A 19,498-nucleotide genomic window follows, 5' to 3' on the forward strand; every position below is an offset into this window, starting at 1 on the left:
CGATGCCTTGTCTGTGTGCTTGAGACTTTTTGGTTCCTACACAGCAAATTGGACATAGAGGAGTTGGGAACAGCAGCATGTTTGGGCACAGCAGTGCTTTGGCAGGAGGCAACACATCATCTACACTGGATCTTCAAAGGCTCTGCTTTTCCCCCATGTAATTATAATGCATTAAAATAGTAAATTTGAAATATGGTAAATAAGCAGCAAAGTAACATAATTGATACTATCAATTCCAAGCAGTAAAACATACTCCAAACAATTTTTTTTTCCTCCTTTCTGTCTTCCTTTCTTTTCTTTCAGAACTCCAGAACCACCCGCTCAGATGAAGATAAGGATGATTCCTGGGATGCCTGGGGGGCCTGGAGTGATTGCTCACGGACCTGTGGAGGGGGAGCCTCCTATTCTCTGAGGAGATGCTTAAATGGCAGGTAAGCCACATGCTGGTGTGTGGGGGGCTTCTTCTGCAGCTCTGGCACATTTCCAATCCTCTTCTGGTTGCTTCTGTTTCTGAGACTGAGTGCTGTGTATGACAGATCAAGTGTTATAAAATACTGCCTTTAATATATGCTTGTAATAGACAAATAACTTTAACTCTGACCTTTAAGGTGATATGAGATATGATTGTGGAATGGCAGGAATTATTTCTTTGGTATGGTCACATAGAGAGGGGGGTCCCTTTCACTGTAGTACAGATCAAAGGGTGAGTCACCTGTGTACAAATTAGCCTGCACTTGGACATGACTTGACAGAATGTGCTGCTCATATGGAGCTATCAAATGCTGCTTTCTCTTAGGGAAGGAAGGACTAGAGGCCATGGTCTCAAATTGCACTAAGGGAGATTCACATTGGATGTTAGGAGGAGTTTCTTCACAGAAAGGTGATGAGACACGGGAATAGGCCCTCCAGGAAGGCAGTGCAGCCACTGTCCCTGGAGGTGTTTAAGGAAGGACTGAACCTGGCACTCAGTGCCATGGCCTGAAGTGACACGGTGGTGTTGGGTCACAGGTTGGGCTAAGAGGTCTCAGAGAGCTTTTCCAACCAAATTGATTCTCTGATTCCTCTCTGCCAGCTCTTCCCATGCAGTGGTCCTGGTAGCTGTATGTTTTTATGTAGAAGCCTTAGTGTGACTTGAGAAGAATACATGCACTGAAAGCCTCTTACCTCAGTGGTGAAACTGGACTTATGTAGGACTTGGTATTCCTTAAAGTAGGAGTAATGCACTAGGCCTGGAGTCAGGCAAGAAAAGATTCCAGCCAGCTTTGAGGCATCTGTGCTGGCATCCATAATTGCCTGTTTCACTTGAATTATTCTTAAACATTTTTAAAATTGATGGTTGTGTTTACGTTTTTATTTAGTTGAATGCAGTATCAGCCAGGAAGTCACTTTTTCTTAAAGAAGGCTTGGAGTCTGATGTGATACTTAAGGGCAAACTGTATGAAATACAGAGCTAAAGATGACTGATAAATCACTGCCTGTTTCTTTTAGTGAAAAATTGCACAAAGATCTTGGAGAAAAGTAATAATTCCAGCAAAAAGCCTTGATATTCTACCAATGTGTTAGGGACTGTGAAACAAGCTCAATAAATTGTAGCAGTATAAATTCCACTGTGGTTTTATTAATATTTTTAATGTGCTCCCCTGTGAAAAACATGTGTTTTCCATACCTTGACAAATGCAGTTTAAAAGGTTTTTTCTATGTTTGATTTTTGTAATTAATGTAATGTCTGGGAAACACACATCTGTGAAACAAAGTTTTCACTTTTGTGTGTATCATAAACATTTTTAATTTGCATGTTGTGATGCAGTAAGTCTTGCAAAAGATTGGGAATTTGAGACTTGAAATACCTTGAGCTTTAACAGTTCTACCTTCAGCTGAGTTGAGCTCTTTCTTCAGGCATCCTTTTCAAATGCTATTTTTCAGTCTTTCTCAGACATTATTAAAAAAATTGTTATTTTCATGCAAGAAGAAGAAAATTTAATCAAAGAGGTGTAAATTGTCAGTTATATGTTCACACATTCTTTAATGTAGGGCACATCTTTTTTGTTATGAAGGAATTATTCCAAAACACTGTTCCTGATTTTAGAGAAATCACTAATTATAATTTCTTGTCCAGACATTTGAAATATGTTTTAAGTTCTTTCAAAGTCTTGATATTGCAATTTTTAACATAGAAGAAGATCTTACACTATGCAGAAGTGCTGGTTTGTTAGTGAGAAGTTTGGCAGAGTGTATCTTTAAAAAAAGTGTGAAACCCAACCTCCCCAGATTTATGAGACCACAATAAATAACCATGACTCTGTTACATGCCTTTTATTTCAGCTACTAACAACAGACTGAGGATCTGAATTGCCTGGATGTCAGGATTCACATGCTTTGGGCACATTTGCATGCAGCCCATGAGAATTCTGTCTAATTTAAAATTATGAATCAGATATTCTGATCTTCTTCTCTAGGTCACATCATGTTTATTAGAAATAACTTGGTTGCAATCAGCATAGAGCAGGCTAAGAGATGTCTTTTTCACAAAATAAATGTGGTTTTCATAAGGTTTGCAGTAAATTGGGCTTACAGGGAAAGTCACACGTTCTTTGCTGAGGAGAGACAGCAGTGTAAAGCTGTCCCCTTTGTATTTAAACCTTGTATTTTGAGTCCAGGTTATGGTAGGGCAGTAGCAATAAAAGTCTAATTTTTGAGAGAATAACTAGCTGTAAAACAGGCAAGGTTGTGTTTTGCTATTACTCAGTGTAACCATTTTTACTCTGTTTCTTTTTTTTTTTTTTAGGAACTGTGAAGGTCGGAATATTCGATACAAAACCTGCAGTAGTAATGTGAGTCTGGCCTTTAATCCTGTTTTACTCATTCAAAAAATGTGTTAAAGTTTAAGAAATGCTGCTTCTTATTTAAAACCTTATGGTGCATAATTTTCTTTCCATCATTATTACCATTTTTAAACATTTCAGTCTGCATGACACCATGAGGTCTCAAATTTAGACTTCCCAAATGGACATTTTCTTTTGAAATTATAGTGCCAATTGTGATTCAGAATGTTTTATATCACTTATTAGGAGAGTTACACATTTTGGAGGATTAACAGATCAATTCTCATCTTAAACTAGCGAGTGTTTTTCCTGGGGGTGCTGTCTTGTAGATGAAGCATTAAACTGAGCTCTGGAACATTTGTGATCCTTAGTGGTATGCTGACTCTTCTCATGTGAACAAAGAGTGCCTGGTCCCTTTCAGATCTTAAATAGGATAATGACTCCTTGTATTCCCTCTGTTTGCCTAAACCCAGATCTTTACATGTCTGTGTGCAAGAACATGCACGTTGAGGTGCGCTGGCACAGACAATGCCCATGAGTGAGTCTGAAGCTGGAGGTTTGACCATTCTGTTGCTGTGATGCAATCACATTTCATTTTTATGGACACGTTTTTTGAAAACCATTCATGTACAGCAAACCTCATGAGTTCTGTTCCACTGACTCGTAGTTGTGCTTTGTGCTGTTTAAACAACTGCAGCTCAGCAGGACCTTGTGGTACCACAGGTCTACATTTGTGTGTGCAAGCACAGTCATGCAGGGTGGGTTATGGTCTGCACTCTGCCCTTGCTTGGCTTACCTTACAGTGTTCCAGGAAAGACAGCAGGCAGATAAATAATTAATAATAGTACTAGAAGGTGAGGCCTGAGTTTCCTATGGGTTGAGTTGTGCCCAAAGGTGTGTAAGCTCAAGTGATACTCAGCCATTACCAATCCCATAATTTTTGCCAGCAGCAGGCAGCTGTGGAGTGGGACATGTTCTCCTTAGGAGGCTTGACCCTGGAAGTTGCCCAGTAAATATTGAATCGGTGCATCTCCTAGGAGAACTGCCCATTCCTGCTTTTCAGTTTGCCACACCTACAGAGTCTGCTGTGCATTGGCTCCTGCTGTCCTTGAGAACAAGGCTTGCTCACACCTTGAGCTGCTCTGCACTCCACTGCTCAGTGCTGGGTGGATTTCCCACCACAGCAGCCGAAGTTCCTGCTGGCAGAAGCAAGTGGAAGTGATAAATGAATGAGTCCCAGTGCTAGCAGAAATCAGATTCTGGAGACAAACCCTGTCCCTTGCCCTTTCAGAAGAAAAGGCCCAGCAGCTTGGTGCCTGAGCTCATAAACAAAAATGCTACCTGCAAAAATACCCTGATGTTTAAAATCTGTGTGATAAATTAGTAACTTGCAGCCATTCAGGATGTAAGCAATGAACAAAATTCTCTACTTTTCCACTGCCTGTCTAAATGTCTTTTTGTATGCACGGTACACAGTAACAGACCTCTGAGTGCTGGATCCTGTGCACTGCAGCTTCCTGCAGGAATACAGGGAGGTCACCCCAGTGCCCCTTGTTCCTCCAGCACCAGGCCTGGGGGACTGCCCAGGGCATGGAGAAGGGAGCGTGGTGAGGTCAATCTGGGCATGTTTCCTGCTGTCATGAACAGGTCTATATGCTTTTAGGATATCTATTGTATTTTAGAATAGCTGTGGGCACTGTTCATTTTAAGATTTATGCAGTAGAAATCTAATGGAAATGATGGTGCTTTATGCCTCATCATAGAGAAAATTAAGATGATTCTCATATCCTCTCTGAACTCCCAAAGAATTGATCTGAAGTCACTGGAGCCTGTTTTTTGACTTGAGGACTTATTTGAAAGCGATAAGTGGCAGGCGCCTTGTATGTGAATCTGTTTGAATTTATGATGATTCAAATGTTAATTTCCAGACAGGAAACTGCCTTTACAGTTCTGCTTTTGGGGCATGCCTGAAAGGGATCAGGTTCCCATTTCAGTTCAGATGCAGTCAGAATTTCTCAGGAATGGTTTTTCCTAGATTATGGGTTAGATAATGAAGAACTCCTGAGAAAAATATATTTAATGAGATTTCCACTGTTAATACAGTTGATCTCTGAAATTGGCATCCCTGAATTCAAACCCCATGTTAGATCTGAGTTAACCTTGAAACAGGACCTTACACCTAATGTAAATCTGAGACTACTAGGCCAGTTTAGTTTCAAATGATATAATTTTCCCAAAAGCATTATTTCTAATCAAGGCTTCTCACTTTAGGAGTGAAATTGTAGTTTGAAAATTAAGAGTTTATACTAGCTTCTTTCCATATTAATAGGTATTACTGGTAACCACATGAGACATTTGGTATAAATACACAGTGTAAAGCTGTCTGCAAATGTAATTTTGCTACATGATACATTACACCACTAACATCTATATTGGGGAGTACAAATGAAGCACAACTTAATATGTGTGTCATTCTAATGAAAAGAACAAGAATCATTTTACCAGAAAATTGGTTTCATGTGGATTTGTAATGGAATAGTAGTAAGTTCATTGAACTCAAGCATAGTTCCAGAATAATATTAGTGATATTTCAATCAAAAAATTAATTCAAGGTCTTAACAACAAAATAATTGCTAAGATTAAGGTGTATGTATAACCTGCTTATCTTTCTATCGTGACTGAGATGCCAGGTGCATGATTTCCTACAACTGCATGTGTGCTTTCAGCCTTCCATATAGAGACTTTAGAGAAATAAACTATCCATTGTATGTTATTCAATGAGATTTTCAGTCTTTCTTGCACCCCTTTTTTAAGTTTCAGTTTTTGTATATAGTGTTACATTCTAATGCTATGATGTGCACTATGTGGAAATGTTTAAGTTAATCCTTTAGGGTCCTATTCAGAGAACAAGTTATTTGGGCCATTTCCCCATAAATTTCACATTCTTGTGTGCCAAAAACTCGCTTATATTTTTGCCAGAGTGATTGTTCTACAGTCAGAAAAAACACTATTTTGTAAAAGGTAGCCCCATGTTTAATTCGACTGTAAACTTTTATTATATGCAAATAATGCTCACACTTGTTCAACAGATTCATCTATAACTGTCCCAGCATCCACTTAACCAGCTAATTTACCCCATTCAGAAAAATTTTGGCTGTACTGTGTCTACTTTAGACTATAACATTTCACCTTGAGTTACATTGTTTCTCTCTAATCTGTTCATTTATTTAGTTTCTATTTACAATTCTGATGCACTGTAAGGCTCCCTTGGTTGGGGTGATTTCCTGCTCAGGTATCTTGATTCTGCTTAGAAGTGGCTGAAAATTGTGTAGGAAAAACATGGAACCTGAAGCTAATTTCAAAAAGAAAACAAAACAATGACTTCATCAGTTTTGGCTGGGTTTCAACAAAATGAGATTCAAAGAATAAAACTAGACAAAGGGCTAGACTTTCTTTGGTGTCATCATTTTTACTGGGAATTTTCTTGCCTTCTCTTTTGTGCTTTTTTCAGTAGAGTAATTGTTGGCAAGAGTCACAGGGTCTGATGCAACCTTCATATTTTGTACATGAACATTGCCTACAAAGATACAGATTTCCCAGATCAGCTTTGTTTTCAAAGGCTGAGGGTGCTCATTGCCAAAGCTCAAAGATACATTTCATAAGAAGCTAGCCCTTGGATGCAGTAGTTTTTAATTGTGAGTCACCAAAAAAAAAAAAATAAAAGGGAATACATATGTGTGTGTGTGTTTTTAATCTTCATGGTAGTCATGTCTAAAGCATCTTTTTCAGATCTGTCTAATACGTTCATAAGTCATGTCATAAATACATTTCATTCCACTGCAAGGTCTGGGTGTGCTTGTTTTTGCCAACATTTTCATGTACTAGACCTCATAGATGTGTCTTCAGCTCCTTATGCAGTGTATGAACCTACAAATGGCCTGGCCATGGTTCAGTGGATCGAGTGTGATAGAAAAGCTATTGCTGGAATCAGGCAATCACAGAAATCCTGAAATTAGTAGCAAAAATATGTAACAAGTAAGAAAAATGAAATATTGAGAGGGAAGAGAGAATGGTGGAATGAAGTGATGTCTGAAATAGATTAAAACCAGAGACACACAAACAGGATGAGGGCTGGGTCCCCCATATCGTTGTCTGATATTATGACCCTGCCCACTTCCTGAACGTGGTTCACCCTTGCCTACCATTCACATCTTTGCCCTGCCTTTTCCTTTCTATTTTTACAACTCCCTTTCACTTTTCCAAACCACTCTAATGAAATTAATCTGATGTTTACAAGTCCTCTTGTTGTCTTGATTGCATTCATCCTGTCCTTAGTTGTGTTTCTCTTTAGGCTCTTTTCTTTACACAAATATTTATTGTTCCCTGAAAGACTGGGATCTGGACTTGGTTGCCATCCAAACTCTGATATAATGCAAATTATAATAATTTCAGCTCTTTGATACCCCTCTGTGATGCTCCTGCTTTTGCACAAAGCTCAAACATAAAGCAGGTGGAGCTGGCATGTGAATCGAGCTGCCAGAATCACTTTGGGTTCTTTGAAGATGCCAAAAGAGAATAGGGAGATGAGGATTCCCTTGCTCTGAAGCAGCCAGGAGGGAGTGGAAGGAAGGAGCTGCATTGTGTTGAATCAATGAGAAACATGCATTAACCATGGGCTTGACATCCTGACTTTGTGGTGTTTGTGTCTTGGCATCGCATCAACACCCAGTGATAATGGACTGCAACAGCAGCCTGTCAGAGCTCAGCTGAAGGCCATCACTCTGCCTGCTGTACAGATTACTCTTTAATTCTTTGTGATGAAAATGTAGCTGTGCATGGCTGAGTGACAGTGCTCCTAAATGCTGCTTCTAACTTTACCTGAATTTAACGTCCACTTTTTATTTTCTGATCCTTAGTTGCTCCTCTGCTTGCATTGGTGGGAGGGAACCATATGGGATCCATATGAACTCTGAAGTTCTCTCTGCTTTTTAGACTTGCTATTGTGGAAAATGAGAGGTGACAGATAAGTCAGAGCCAAAATTCTGCTCTCATTTACACCAGTGCAAACGTGGGGAATTTCTGGGGAGTGACACTGCAGTAAGTACGTGTGGCCTCTCACAGTATTTACTTGATGTTCCTAGAAGCTCTCACTGGAGGGATTTTGTAGAGGTAAAATACTCCCTGTGTCTTATTCCATCGTTGTACAGTTTCAAAAAATATGGCTCAAACTATCATTATCCCAGATTAAAAATAATACAAAATGTGTTAGTATCCTTCTAAACTAGTCTCTCTATAAGGTGTAGCATGGGACAGAGCTGAAACGTTTTGCTGGGAAAGTTCAGTAACGTGCTCAGTGCTCAGCTGCAAAACCTCCATGTGTTGGTCCATAGATTGAATACTGCTTTTTAGAAGGGATTTTATGTAGATTACAACCAATTCAGAGACAGTTCTAGGCTACTGTTTGCCACGGTGAAACAAACCCCAGACTGAGTGCAATGCTGTTGGGGGCATTGGACTGAAATTTCTCCTGTATATTTTACTCTCCAGTCCTGTATCATGCCCCTAGTACTTTGTCAGGTTTATTCAGGGAAGGTTCAGCTCACTGATAAGGTTGAAGCTGTGCTTGGGATCAGTATTGTTAACTAATACTTACTAATAAGTTCCATGAGTTTGCCTGACACATCACAATCTTTCAGTCTTCCATCCAACGAAAACAAAACTTTACTAAAATCAGCCCCACATCTGGCTCATATGTACAACTGGAATTCTTGGAAGAATATCCTTTCAGTCTGGCATCTGGACTCTTTGACACTGGACATACTTTTAAATGAAGTCTGCAGTGAGGAATTGTTTGACACAGTAACTCCTTTGCCAGTACTTTACCAAAGTTATTTTCAAATCAATTGGTATTCATCTCCATTCCTGTCACTATAGTTTAATACTAACATCATTGTTTGGGTGCAATCCTTTATGTAGAAAAAAAATTTTAGAATGTTTTATTTCAAGCAGTTCTCATATTTGGTCTTTCTGCTGTGTATGCTGAGGCACTGTGTGGGAGAAGGCAGGGAACTGTCTCATTAGAACTGGCAATACAGGATCAATTGTTACCAATTGGAAGTTTATTCCAACAAAATAAGCCTTACTGCTTCCATGAGGTGAAGGTGCTTTGTAATTAGACTGAAGGACTAAGCACTGAAAGTTCTGGTGTTTCCTCTTATATCTTGTGCTTTTCTCAAGCAGTACCAAACAATTATTTAGACAAATTTTATTTTTTTATTTATATGTAGCCATAATACCTCTTTCATTACTCTGCCATAGAGGCCTCAGAAATCCTTTTGGTGGGAAAAGCTGAAAAGAGAAATATCAGACATCACCTTGTGGTTACCTGAAATATATAGATTCCTTTAGAAGCCAATTCTTACTATAAACCAGACTTTAACTGTACTACCTGGTGTTGTAAAAATTAGCATTTTTAATTATCCTCTCATATCAGTTATGTTGTTGTTGCTGGAATATGCATGATATTCTGTACTTGTACTCCAAGCAATGGATTAAGCAACATAAATTATTTTAATACACACAGTGAAACTTTGTAGTGTGGTGTATTTGTCAAAGCAGATCAGCTCTTAAACCAAGCCTGCCTGAAGAGCTTCTGTGTTATTTGTTAGATAACTTTACTGCAAATGCAAAGTATTCCCTAATTAAAAAAAAAAAAAATTTTTTTTTGTTTGTTTTCAGGACTGCCCTTCAGATGTTGGTGACTTCAGAGCACAGCAGTGTTCTGCCTACAATGATGTCAAATACCAGGGACACTTGTACGAGTGGATCCCTGTGTATAATGATCCTACTGCACCTTGTGCCCTGAAATGTCAAGCTCTGGGAAAGAACTTGGTTGTGGAGCTTGCTCCAAAAGTGCTAGATGGCACTCGTTGCAACACTGAATCCTTGGATATGTGCATCAGTGGGATTTGCCAGGTATGTTCATGGTGTGAATCTAAATGGGGTCTTTGTTGAGAGGCACTTTGCCCTTTGGTTGGTGTTTTGGGATTGGTTTTCATTCTATTTATCAGTTAGATGTATCTACAAGTGCTGTTGAATGGGTTGTGGATAACTTGACTTTTCAGGAAGACACAGAGCTTCCTGACTGCCTTAGCCATGGATATTTATCTATATAGATAAAAGGTCAATAAAATTCACTCACTCTTCTATTTATGCATGTAAACATTAATGAACCTAGTTATTGTAGCTATACCTTTCCAAAATTTAGTGTATCTGTGAGGATGTGATGAAATTGCAGAGCCTTCCATTTCATTTTATTCATTTTCTGAGTCTCATGTAATCTCTGTTAAGGAAAAAATGGGACATTTTATGGGATCCAGCTCATAATGGCAGGTGTGAGTATGTAGGTCTGTCTTGTTGTGTGCATGAGTGACTGTATGTTGTGGTTGCATGAACTGAGTGTTTGAATCTTTAAATGGCAATATAAATTTCTAGATATATTTATTATTTATTAGTTATGCTAGTGACTTTAGTGTAAAAGCAGAGAGTTACAATATTTGAGGCTTGCTAGCCTTGCCCATCTCTCACTTACAGAGCAATATTGCAAAGCTGTTTTATGAACAGAGCAGTTTATAGAGAATGGGCATGTTATTGCAATTAGTTTTCTTTCTCTGCAAGTGGTTGTTGCTCTGTTAAATGTCTAAAATGTGTGTGACTCAAAAATGCAGGATATGGCCCAGTGAGAAAAATAGCTCTATTATAGAGGAAAATTTGACACATTTGGCAGAAGACTGGTGCATGGATTATAGCAGCATTAATGTATGATCTGGACCTTGCTGTGGGTTTTATGTGACTTCTGTGTACGCTGCAGTTCCGATGCCAGTCGTGTCAGCACGGGGTGCATCTGCTGCCTCTGGAACACAAGAACTCCTCACAGGGAGACTCCATTTGTCAATGGTGCTTCACTCTGGGCTCCAGCAGTGTTTGTTACCCTCTATTGGAAATAGGATATACCCCCAGAAACTCTGGAGGTATAATAATGTATTTACTGGAGGCCAAATAATGCATTTCTTGTGCTGTGTTCTTAGTGATGCTTCCTGCCCCAGTAAAAGGCTTTTACCCAGGAGGGTTGTCCAGCCTTTTCTAGGAGGTGAATTCACAGCAGCCTTTGCTGTCTGTGCCCAGTGCAGCCTGAGTGTCAGGCTGGAGCTAAGGCAGCTCTGGACTCTTCAGGGGCTGTGGGGGTGTCAGTGTCTCCCACAGTGACTTCAAACTCCTTCTTCCATCCTTCATACATGGCATAAAATATTCTTTGCTCAGAGTGGATCCAATTTTCTGAAGAAGAGTTGGGAGGTTTATTTAAAAGGGCTACTTTCAATGTTCCTTCTTAGCATTTTGTAGTATTTGTGTGTATATATGATGGAAAATGCTTGGAAATGTAAATAATCAGTTTTTAGAATAAATGAAGCGGTGGAGAAGAAATTAATCATTCCAGAAGCAGGAACTGGAACTCTTACAGTGTGGAGGAAAAAAAAATTTCTTTTCTCTGTGTCCCATTTTTATTTTTTTCATCTTTTCTTCCAGTTTCACAAGAATATTTTTCAGTGTGAGGTAACATCTTCAGGAAAAAAACCTGTAACAAACATGTTTAGAATGAGTCCTCTGCTGTAACTTATTCAATTTTTTAAATTTATTGCTGATACTCATAAACAATTAACTGTTTTAACTTTATTTTCTTGAAGTCATTGGCTATTCCTGAGGTATTTTTGCACAAATTGAAAATTTTTGCTTTTTGAAGTATATATTTGATAATTTAGTGTTGGATAATTTTATTGAGGCAAAAAAACTGAAGTAGAATTAAATGAAATTAAGATTCATTTAAATAACCTTTTCCTCTTTTGAGGGAAGAGTGAAAGGTTTCTTACTTGTGAAGGGGGCTGTGGGAGGTGGGGTCTTCCTCAGAAAACAACCCAGAGCTTTGTGCTACTCCTGTTTGAGCAGGAAAAGAAAACAAATTGATGCCTAATCTTTCCCAGAAAAACATGGTTATTTAGTTAACTGCTCTTAAGAGAGACAGCACAGTCGTGATTCTCCTCAATTGTTGCTGTAAGATCTGTCTGGTGGGTTCTGACATGTAATTGGCACAACCAGCAAATGGCTTGGCAAGTGTTTTTACAGCTAACTCATCTAAATGAGCACATCACACTGACAATGTGGGGAACTTCACTTCTGTGCCTGGCAGCACCAAAGACTTTCTGTAAGGAGACTGGTGCTGGTTTTGATCATTTATTGTCTCGAAGTTGACTCAACTTCCCCTCCTCCCCAGTGTGATTTCACCTTGGTCTGTGTTCTGGCTCCTGCTAAGGTGGGCTGCATCACTAATTCTGCCTCTTGTTCAAGCTCTCACCTGGGCAGCATATGAATTTAAAAAGATAGTGAATTCTTGCTCTCCAGCTTCAATTCTGATCCTTTGTGCTTCCCTTATCAAGCAAATCAAGCTAAATAAGAAACTTGTCATAGAAACTTGTGAGATGCCAAAGCTGCACTCTGAATGGGAGGTCTGAGGCTTTACAGGGGGTGACATCCAAAGATGGTGGAACAGGGAAAGGTTTATTGGGAAAATTAGTCAGATATTTTGGGGTTGCTTGAGGCTAAACTCAAACCATTTGATCATGTTTTAGTTTGCTACTGCCCTGCTTCTGCTACCAACCCAAATATCCGGGGCTGTTGTGTTAAATGGGGACAGGTCAAAACTTCACTGCCAGGATTTTCACACTTCTGATATTTTTTCTACTCTCTGCATAACTCCCAAAGCATTTTTTCATATAATGTGTTCCTGCTGTGCCCATCTGGCTGTGGGTGGAGACATTTAAAAACATCTGCATGTCAGACACATATGTGGGCAACATTTACCCAGTTACTCCTCCTGCTGTGGGGCCCTGCCTCTTCTTGGGTTTTGTTTTTAATTTGTGCAGACCTGCTTTTTTTTCTACCAGAATGCAGAATGGGGTGTTGCTTGTGCCAGCACCTGAAATGGTTACAGTGATAATTTTCCTAATATGGAGTAATATGTTTGGACAACAAATACACGCATCACCCAAAAAATCTGGAGTCCTGAGGAGCAGCCTGAGTAGTTCTGTCCTAGGCTGTCACAATTAGGTCAAGGATGATGTAAATCCTGCAGTGAACTTTCCATTTAGTGTCAGCAAGTTGTTTGTGTTCCAAAAAAGGCAGACACTACACTGTGCCTTGTAGCATATGGCATAAATTTAGCTGACATCAGAACACATCCCACATGTCAAGGGGAGCACCATCCACTTCTGCCATGCTAGCTCTCCTCTGTCACATGTCATCATATGGCAAGTAGGTATCACTCACCACCAAAGCTCTCTTGTGCTGGATGTAAATATCTGTCAGAGTTTTCATTGAAAACAGTTTCTGTAAGCTCTTGGAAGGCTCTTGCACTTTTTTTTTTTTTTAATAACCTTTGTTTGTGTTTTAAACTTAAAATTATAGCAGGTTATTAATTTCTTTGAATCTTGGCTCCTTTTATCCTGAGAGTTGCTTTCTCAAACTGTTTGTTTTGTGTACTTTCTCTTGGTTCCTGCAGATTCATTTTTTTGCCTGTAAATATGTTTAAGGACTGCTCAGGATGTACAGGAGGTTTGGTGTGCAGACACTCAGAAAGGAAGGTTTCCTTTCCATCCTGTGTTACTCCAGACATCTTTCTAACACATGTTAGTCTGAGCAGTTAATTCCTGAACAGTTGGTAAAAAAGCACCTTTTTTTCCTCCAAAATTAATACTTACTCTTAATCTGATTTTAATATTTAAAAATTACCAAAAAAAAATAAAAAGACTGTGTTGCCTTTTTCTTCTTTTTAGCCTTGGAGTGATTCATAGGAAGAATGGATTTTGAGGCAGCTCTGTGTCAGGCCAGCTGTTATACTAAACCTGACATTCTCTTCACTCTATGCACAGAGTGAAGTGCATTTTGGAGCATGAAGGAACCCCTGTGTAGATGCCTGCACTCTGTCTGTGTGTTACTGCACCAGAGCTGGCAGGCTGGACCCTGCCCAGAAAGACTGGCAGTAACTCAGGGAGATCCAGCAAAACTTTCTGGCTCTCAGAGCTGCATATGACAAACTTCATGTGACTGCACACGTGTGACAGGGTCATAAAACTGGGAGTGGGGAGCTCCAGCTGCAGCTCAGCTGGGACATGTGGTGGCTCTCCAGAAGTCCCATGGGAGGATGGGGCTGAGCTAAGCAGGGGCTGCCACATCCTAGTGACCTGTCAGTGTCACCCTCCCTAGCCTCAGGGGGTTGGTTTCTCATCTGTGGAAGCTCTTGGCAATGCCCAGGCCAGCAGATCATGGAGCCACCCTTCAAGGGCTGCTCTTGCCCCTTTGAATGTCACTGCTCACCTTGGTGTAGTGGTTCCCTTGAGATGCCATTGTTGGCAACTCAGTGGTGGGCTTTTATAGATAAATAATAATAACAGGGTCCTCTCAGACACTGCAGGTAATAACAGGATGCTCTCAGACACTGAAGAGGTTTTTGGGATCGCTTGTTTTTCTTTTGCAGTTTCCCACTTCTGCTAGAAACTGGTGTTTCTTTTCAGGTCTTATCTTAGTCTCTCTCCTACTGTTTCTTATGGAGAATGCTCTCCATAGGGATTTCTTATTGTGGAAGTTTATCCTTTCTTGTCAGATGAGTAGTGGGTTTTTTCTGATCTCCAGTGTCTTATCTATACCTCTTTGGTCATAAGTGATTCACTGCCAAGTTTTGTTTTGTGTTAGTGAGCTGAGTGCAAATGTGACTTTACTTCCCAGCCTAGCAAGGACCTAAATCATGTGAGCAGTGATAGCAGAAAAACTCATGATTTGGGTGTCATCTTGAAGTAGAGCCTTAGTAACCTTCGAATCCCCCAGGGCTAACTTCACCAAGCAAGGCAGATTTGGCTGAACCCAGGCAGAAATGGAGCAAAGTAATTTGATTTCATACACTGATTTCTTTTTTGAAAGCGTTCTCACAAACAAGAAGCTCACTGGGAGTTTGTGTCCTGTCCTCTGGCTGTGTGTATGTGTGTTTTTTATATGGAGACCATGTGGGAAAGGGTACTTGCTCCTGCTGGGTGGTCCTATAATCTCTCAGCTCCTCTAGCATGTGACAGATCCTGTAGTAAGAGTTAAAGGTTTTGGAAGCACTTTGTTTTATTTGATGGAAGTGGATTTACAGAGTTGTGGAACACTCTTTAGCCTCTTGCCTTCAGATATAAAATGTCAGCAGAAATATGTGGAAAGTCTTTTTAGGAGCCCTTTAGTATGCAGTGAATTTTATGCACTGTATTTTTTTATTTTCAGGGTTTTTTTTATTGCTTTACATTCTTTTCCTCTGTATGGATGGCTCAGGAATTTGAACATCATGGAGTGTCTCCTTGTGCCCATCATTCTGACTTATTTTCCACTTCCATTCTGAGGTTTGCATTTTGACACACTTTGCCTTTGCTGTCTGATTTCTTACTGTCAGGAACTGAAAATCCTCAATCAGAGGAAGTTTTCCCCCTCCCAGCAGGGCTGCTGCCCATTCACCTTGGCAGCTGGGACTGCAGCTTCGTGGGCTGGGGAGTTCCCTGTTGTCCTGAGCCTGGAGGGGCTTTATTCTGTTAATTGGCACATGCTGAAGCCTGTCAGCTTGTCTGGGCTGCTGCTGTCCTGGGCTGGTTGGATCCCAGAGATGTGAGAACCCGTGCCACAATCAGGCCTTTGTTAGCTCAGACATAACTGAAGAGTTGTGAGACAGGACCATATGAGAAGAAAATCATGACTCAGATAAAGTCATCAGACTTTAGACCAAGATAAATCCTCAGTGAGGGTAAACTGGGGTTTGGAAGCTAAGATTCCACACTACTTCTAAAGTAAATTTAAAAAAAAAAAAGAAGTTGCTTAATTGGAGGGATGTTCTGGTATCTCTCCCTCTGCTTGTCAGAGTCAATTACTTGTGGGTGATGAGCATGGGAAAGAGACAGTGGGAGCTTTTTTCTTTATGTTCTCTCTGGGGACATATTTTATCTGTGTAGGAATAAAGTGCCAAGCTGAAGCTATCACAAAGTGAGTGATGTGCGCAGAGATTGCAAAGTCCATGAATAGATGGGCTTTGAATGACAGCAAGGTTTTACAGCAGGGCAAAGAGACATGGAAAATGTTGACCAAGGGAGAGCAGGATTTTCACATGACAGTTTTTTCATTCATTTTTATTACAATGAATTCCCAGAGCCATATTTAAAAGTAGTTATTTGTTGTGTGGATGCACTCAGTCCTGACATCTGCCTGTGCTGGATTCTGTGCTCAGACAAGTAGAGCAGGAAAAATGCAGCAAATAACTCTCATTGATGCAGTGAGGTCTCTGTACTGTCATAGCACGTGCAATTGTGCCATGAAACACAACCTTAATTTCTCTGAGTTCTGGATTTTGTGAGAGTCTAAGTTTTTGGAAATAGAAATCCCTTTTCTCTGAGCAAGACCCAAAGGACTTTAATTTTCCCTATTGAGTGATTCTAATAAACTGCAATAGAGATTTGTCTTTTTGAGCATGTAAGGGTTTTTCACTGTTTTCTTCTTTTACTGATGAAATAAAATATGTCATTTTTTAGTCTAGTCAAAAACTTGGAAAAAGCATTTTTTCAGAAGTAATTTGGAGGTTATCTTGTATTTTGGGCAATGCTGTTAACCTTTAGAAGTATGTAGATGTTCTTATTCCATTTTTATCCTAGTTCTAATCTCTTGTAAGCCTGACATAAATAATTTGGTTTCTAGAAGTCCAAATACTGCTATCCTGGTGGCTGGGCAGTCAGATCACTTAAGTTGGATATGCTTAGTTTAATAGTTTATTTTCACAGTATATTTTGCAAATCCTCACAAATTTGAAAGGCAGTGGAAGGCACTTGCACCTGGGACACAAAGCCTTTGCCACCTTTCAGATCTGCTGCTGGCCAGCTTTGAAATAAGACCCACTGGACAACATGTACTGAGGTAATTCAGATTGTTCAGCCCTGAAGGGAAGGGTCTCCTGTGCAGTAACTCTATCACATCCTTGTGGGAAGTACAATTCTTGTCTCCATGTCTGCATTCTGCAGTGCAGTTCCTTGCTCAGCAGAAGTACAGCACCTCTCTGACATTTTAAGCACATTGGGCACTTCCCCATAAATTATTTGCTGGGATTTCTGCTTCAGCTGAATTTCACTAAATGCCATCTGTGTTTGAGTTGCAATTCCACTTGTAGGGAGTTCCTGGAGTATCCTTGAAAGAGCCAGGCCACTGGAAGCACATGAATAGAAATGTACCCAGAGTAGCCTTCAGCTGGGCTTTACTGACAGCTGGGGGGTTTGCTCAGCAGCTGTAGAGGGATGGTAATTATGTCATATTGAGATATAGTTGAATTGATCTTCTGCTTTCATTTTGTTAAACCAAATCACATTAATAAAGGGCATTACTCCCTGACACCGAGCTGCCAGTCCCTCAAGGAAACAGAACACTTGCCTAATAATTTTAATGGAATCACTGATAAATGAGAGTCTGTATCAATAATAAATTTCTTAGTTGAAGTAGGAAATTATTTAGTATCTAACAAATACATTGCTGATTATTTAAATGGCATGTCTGCTAAAGAGCTTAGTCTAAGACATGGTAGATAGAAAAATAATGGCTCTAGTGCAGCTTCAGTTTTAATGTTTCATAGAATTTATGTATCTGTCACAAATAAAAATTGCAGTGATTTATTCTTTTGTGGCTGCTTCTATTAGGAGAACTCAGAATATTTGTTTTTTCTGGCTATACCTGGGTCTTTGGCTCTAGAGGACCCTAGAAGGGGGAAAGCTCACTTTGAAAGAGAAATATTATTTATAATTATCTATACTGCTGGATATGATTTCATGCTTTTGAGAGTAATATTGACACTTAACACTTGGATGATGCTTATTATACAGAGATGTCTGGTTTTACTCATCTCTGAAATAAATATTTTTATCTTAAAAAATATAGGTATACCTTCAACTTATTTATTTGAAGTATATAATTTTGAGTCATTGGCATTCCAGAAACCTTTTTGAATAATTGAAAGGTAATATTTTTATAACTGGCAACTCACTGCTGTAGAATGAGTTCTACAAAGAAGTGGTGCTGTGCCTGTTTTGGGAGTGCCTGCAGCTGGAGGTGAGTCCTGCTGAGGTAGTGCCACAGTTCAGGGGGGCTAAAGCAATGGTCTCACAAGCAAATGTTGAAATTTTAAAACTTATTCTGTATCAGATTCTGCACTGGCTATTGTAGCCCATGTTTATATTTATTAAGAGAAATCTCTGAAAGGATGGAGGGAGGGTGTGGGTGGGGTTTGCCTTGTTTTTCACTATGGTGCTTTTTTACCATATTGGAATTTGTTAAAATTCTGTCACCTTGAAGTCCTGTCAATTTTCTTATCATACTTAATTTTAAACATCTTAACAAAGGAAGCCTTTCGAATTGAACAGATTATTCTTGGACCTTCACAAATCAAAATTAACATGCTACATTAATTTCTTTGCTTAAGTCCAAGTCCTCAGCTGAAACACTACTAATTGAATATGACCTAAAGAAACAGCTTTACATGAGCTTCTGAGTGATTTTTGGATTCATCTTTGCAAAAATATTTTTCATGTTCCATAGCCACGTTTAACATATCAGCAGTGATTTCATTCTTCTCTTTCATCTATATTGCTGTATTTTATACCCTGACCTTTTGCTCTTCCTTTGCCTTTCTGAACCTACATGAACTATTCTAAGCATGCTCCAAAGTATTTAACACCCTTCAGGATTGTCTTTCACAACAGCACTGCCATGCTAAGGTTTGTTGAAGCAGATGAGTTTTGTTCACTGCTTAACCAGATGCTTTCTATCTGAGCTGCTTGTGAGAAAAGTATTTATAATACTGTAAGCTATATAATTATTTTCCATATTTCTTTTTTTTCCCCTTTGTCAGAACAGACAAGTAACTTAATCAGGTTCTGTCCAAAAATATTAATGGACTGGCGATCTGTTTCTGAAAATAATCCTGCCATATCCAAATTCATTTGTACCCCACGATGGACAATTTTATAAATTCAAAAACTGCTTATTTCCTCAATACTCTTCTTATATTAAATTTCTGCTTGCTGTTTGTTTTGTTACATATTGGTGAATACTCTCCCTGCTGTCTGAGGAGCTCAATTACAACCAGGTCATTAAAATACCTGTATCGTTTTTTGGGAGGATGATATTTATGATTACAAATTTCTTAAATTCACTGAGTCCCAACCCTTCCATTACACAGTTTGTGTTATCACTTGTTTCATTTATTCAGACTATGTTAAAATCACCTAATATTATTTCTGACTATGCCCTAAAAGCCTGCAGATGTTTTCCCAGTCTGCCTGTAATATTTACAGCTGATCCCTTTGCTCTGTAAACAGCAAGCAATGTGGGGCAAATTAATCCCACAAAATGCCTTAATTGTGGAAATCATCAGCCTCTTGGCTGGCTGAGGTGGAGGAAGGCTGCTGCCATTTATCATTTTCTTGTCCTTGTTGCAGCTTTATTTGCAAATAACCAAATTTACTGTCTTCAAAATGTTTCATCAAACACTTTTTTTTCCTCTCCAGTACTTATTG

General features: G+C 39.4%; 1 protein-coding gene across 2 annotated transcripts in view; it reads left to right on the forward strand.

The window, feature by feature from the left end:
• ADAMTSL3 (ADAMTS like 3) overlaps positions 1-19,498 on the forward strand; it is a 170,463-nt gene that overhangs the window by 74,859 nt on the left and 76,106 nt on the right. For both annotated transcript variants that reach the window (XM_059858472.1, XM_059858473.1), the window contains exons 4-6: positions 304-431; positions 2,786-2,831; positions 9,561-9,797. In XM_059858472.1, coding sequence (XP_059714455.1) covers positions 304-431; positions 2,786-2,831; positions 9,561-9,797 — 411 coding nt within the window. The remainder of the gene's footprint in view (positions 1-303; positions 432-2,785; positions 2,832-9,560; positions 9,798-19,498) is intronic.

This window comes from Haemorhous mexicanus, chromosome 13 (assembly GCF_027477595.1).
Source record: "Haemorhous mexicanus isolate bHaeMex1 chromosome 13, bHaeMex1.pri, whole genome shotgun sequence".
NCBI classification, from domain to species: Eukaryota; Metazoa; Chordata; class Aves; order Passeriformes; family Fringillidae; genus Haemorhous; species Haemorhous mexicanus.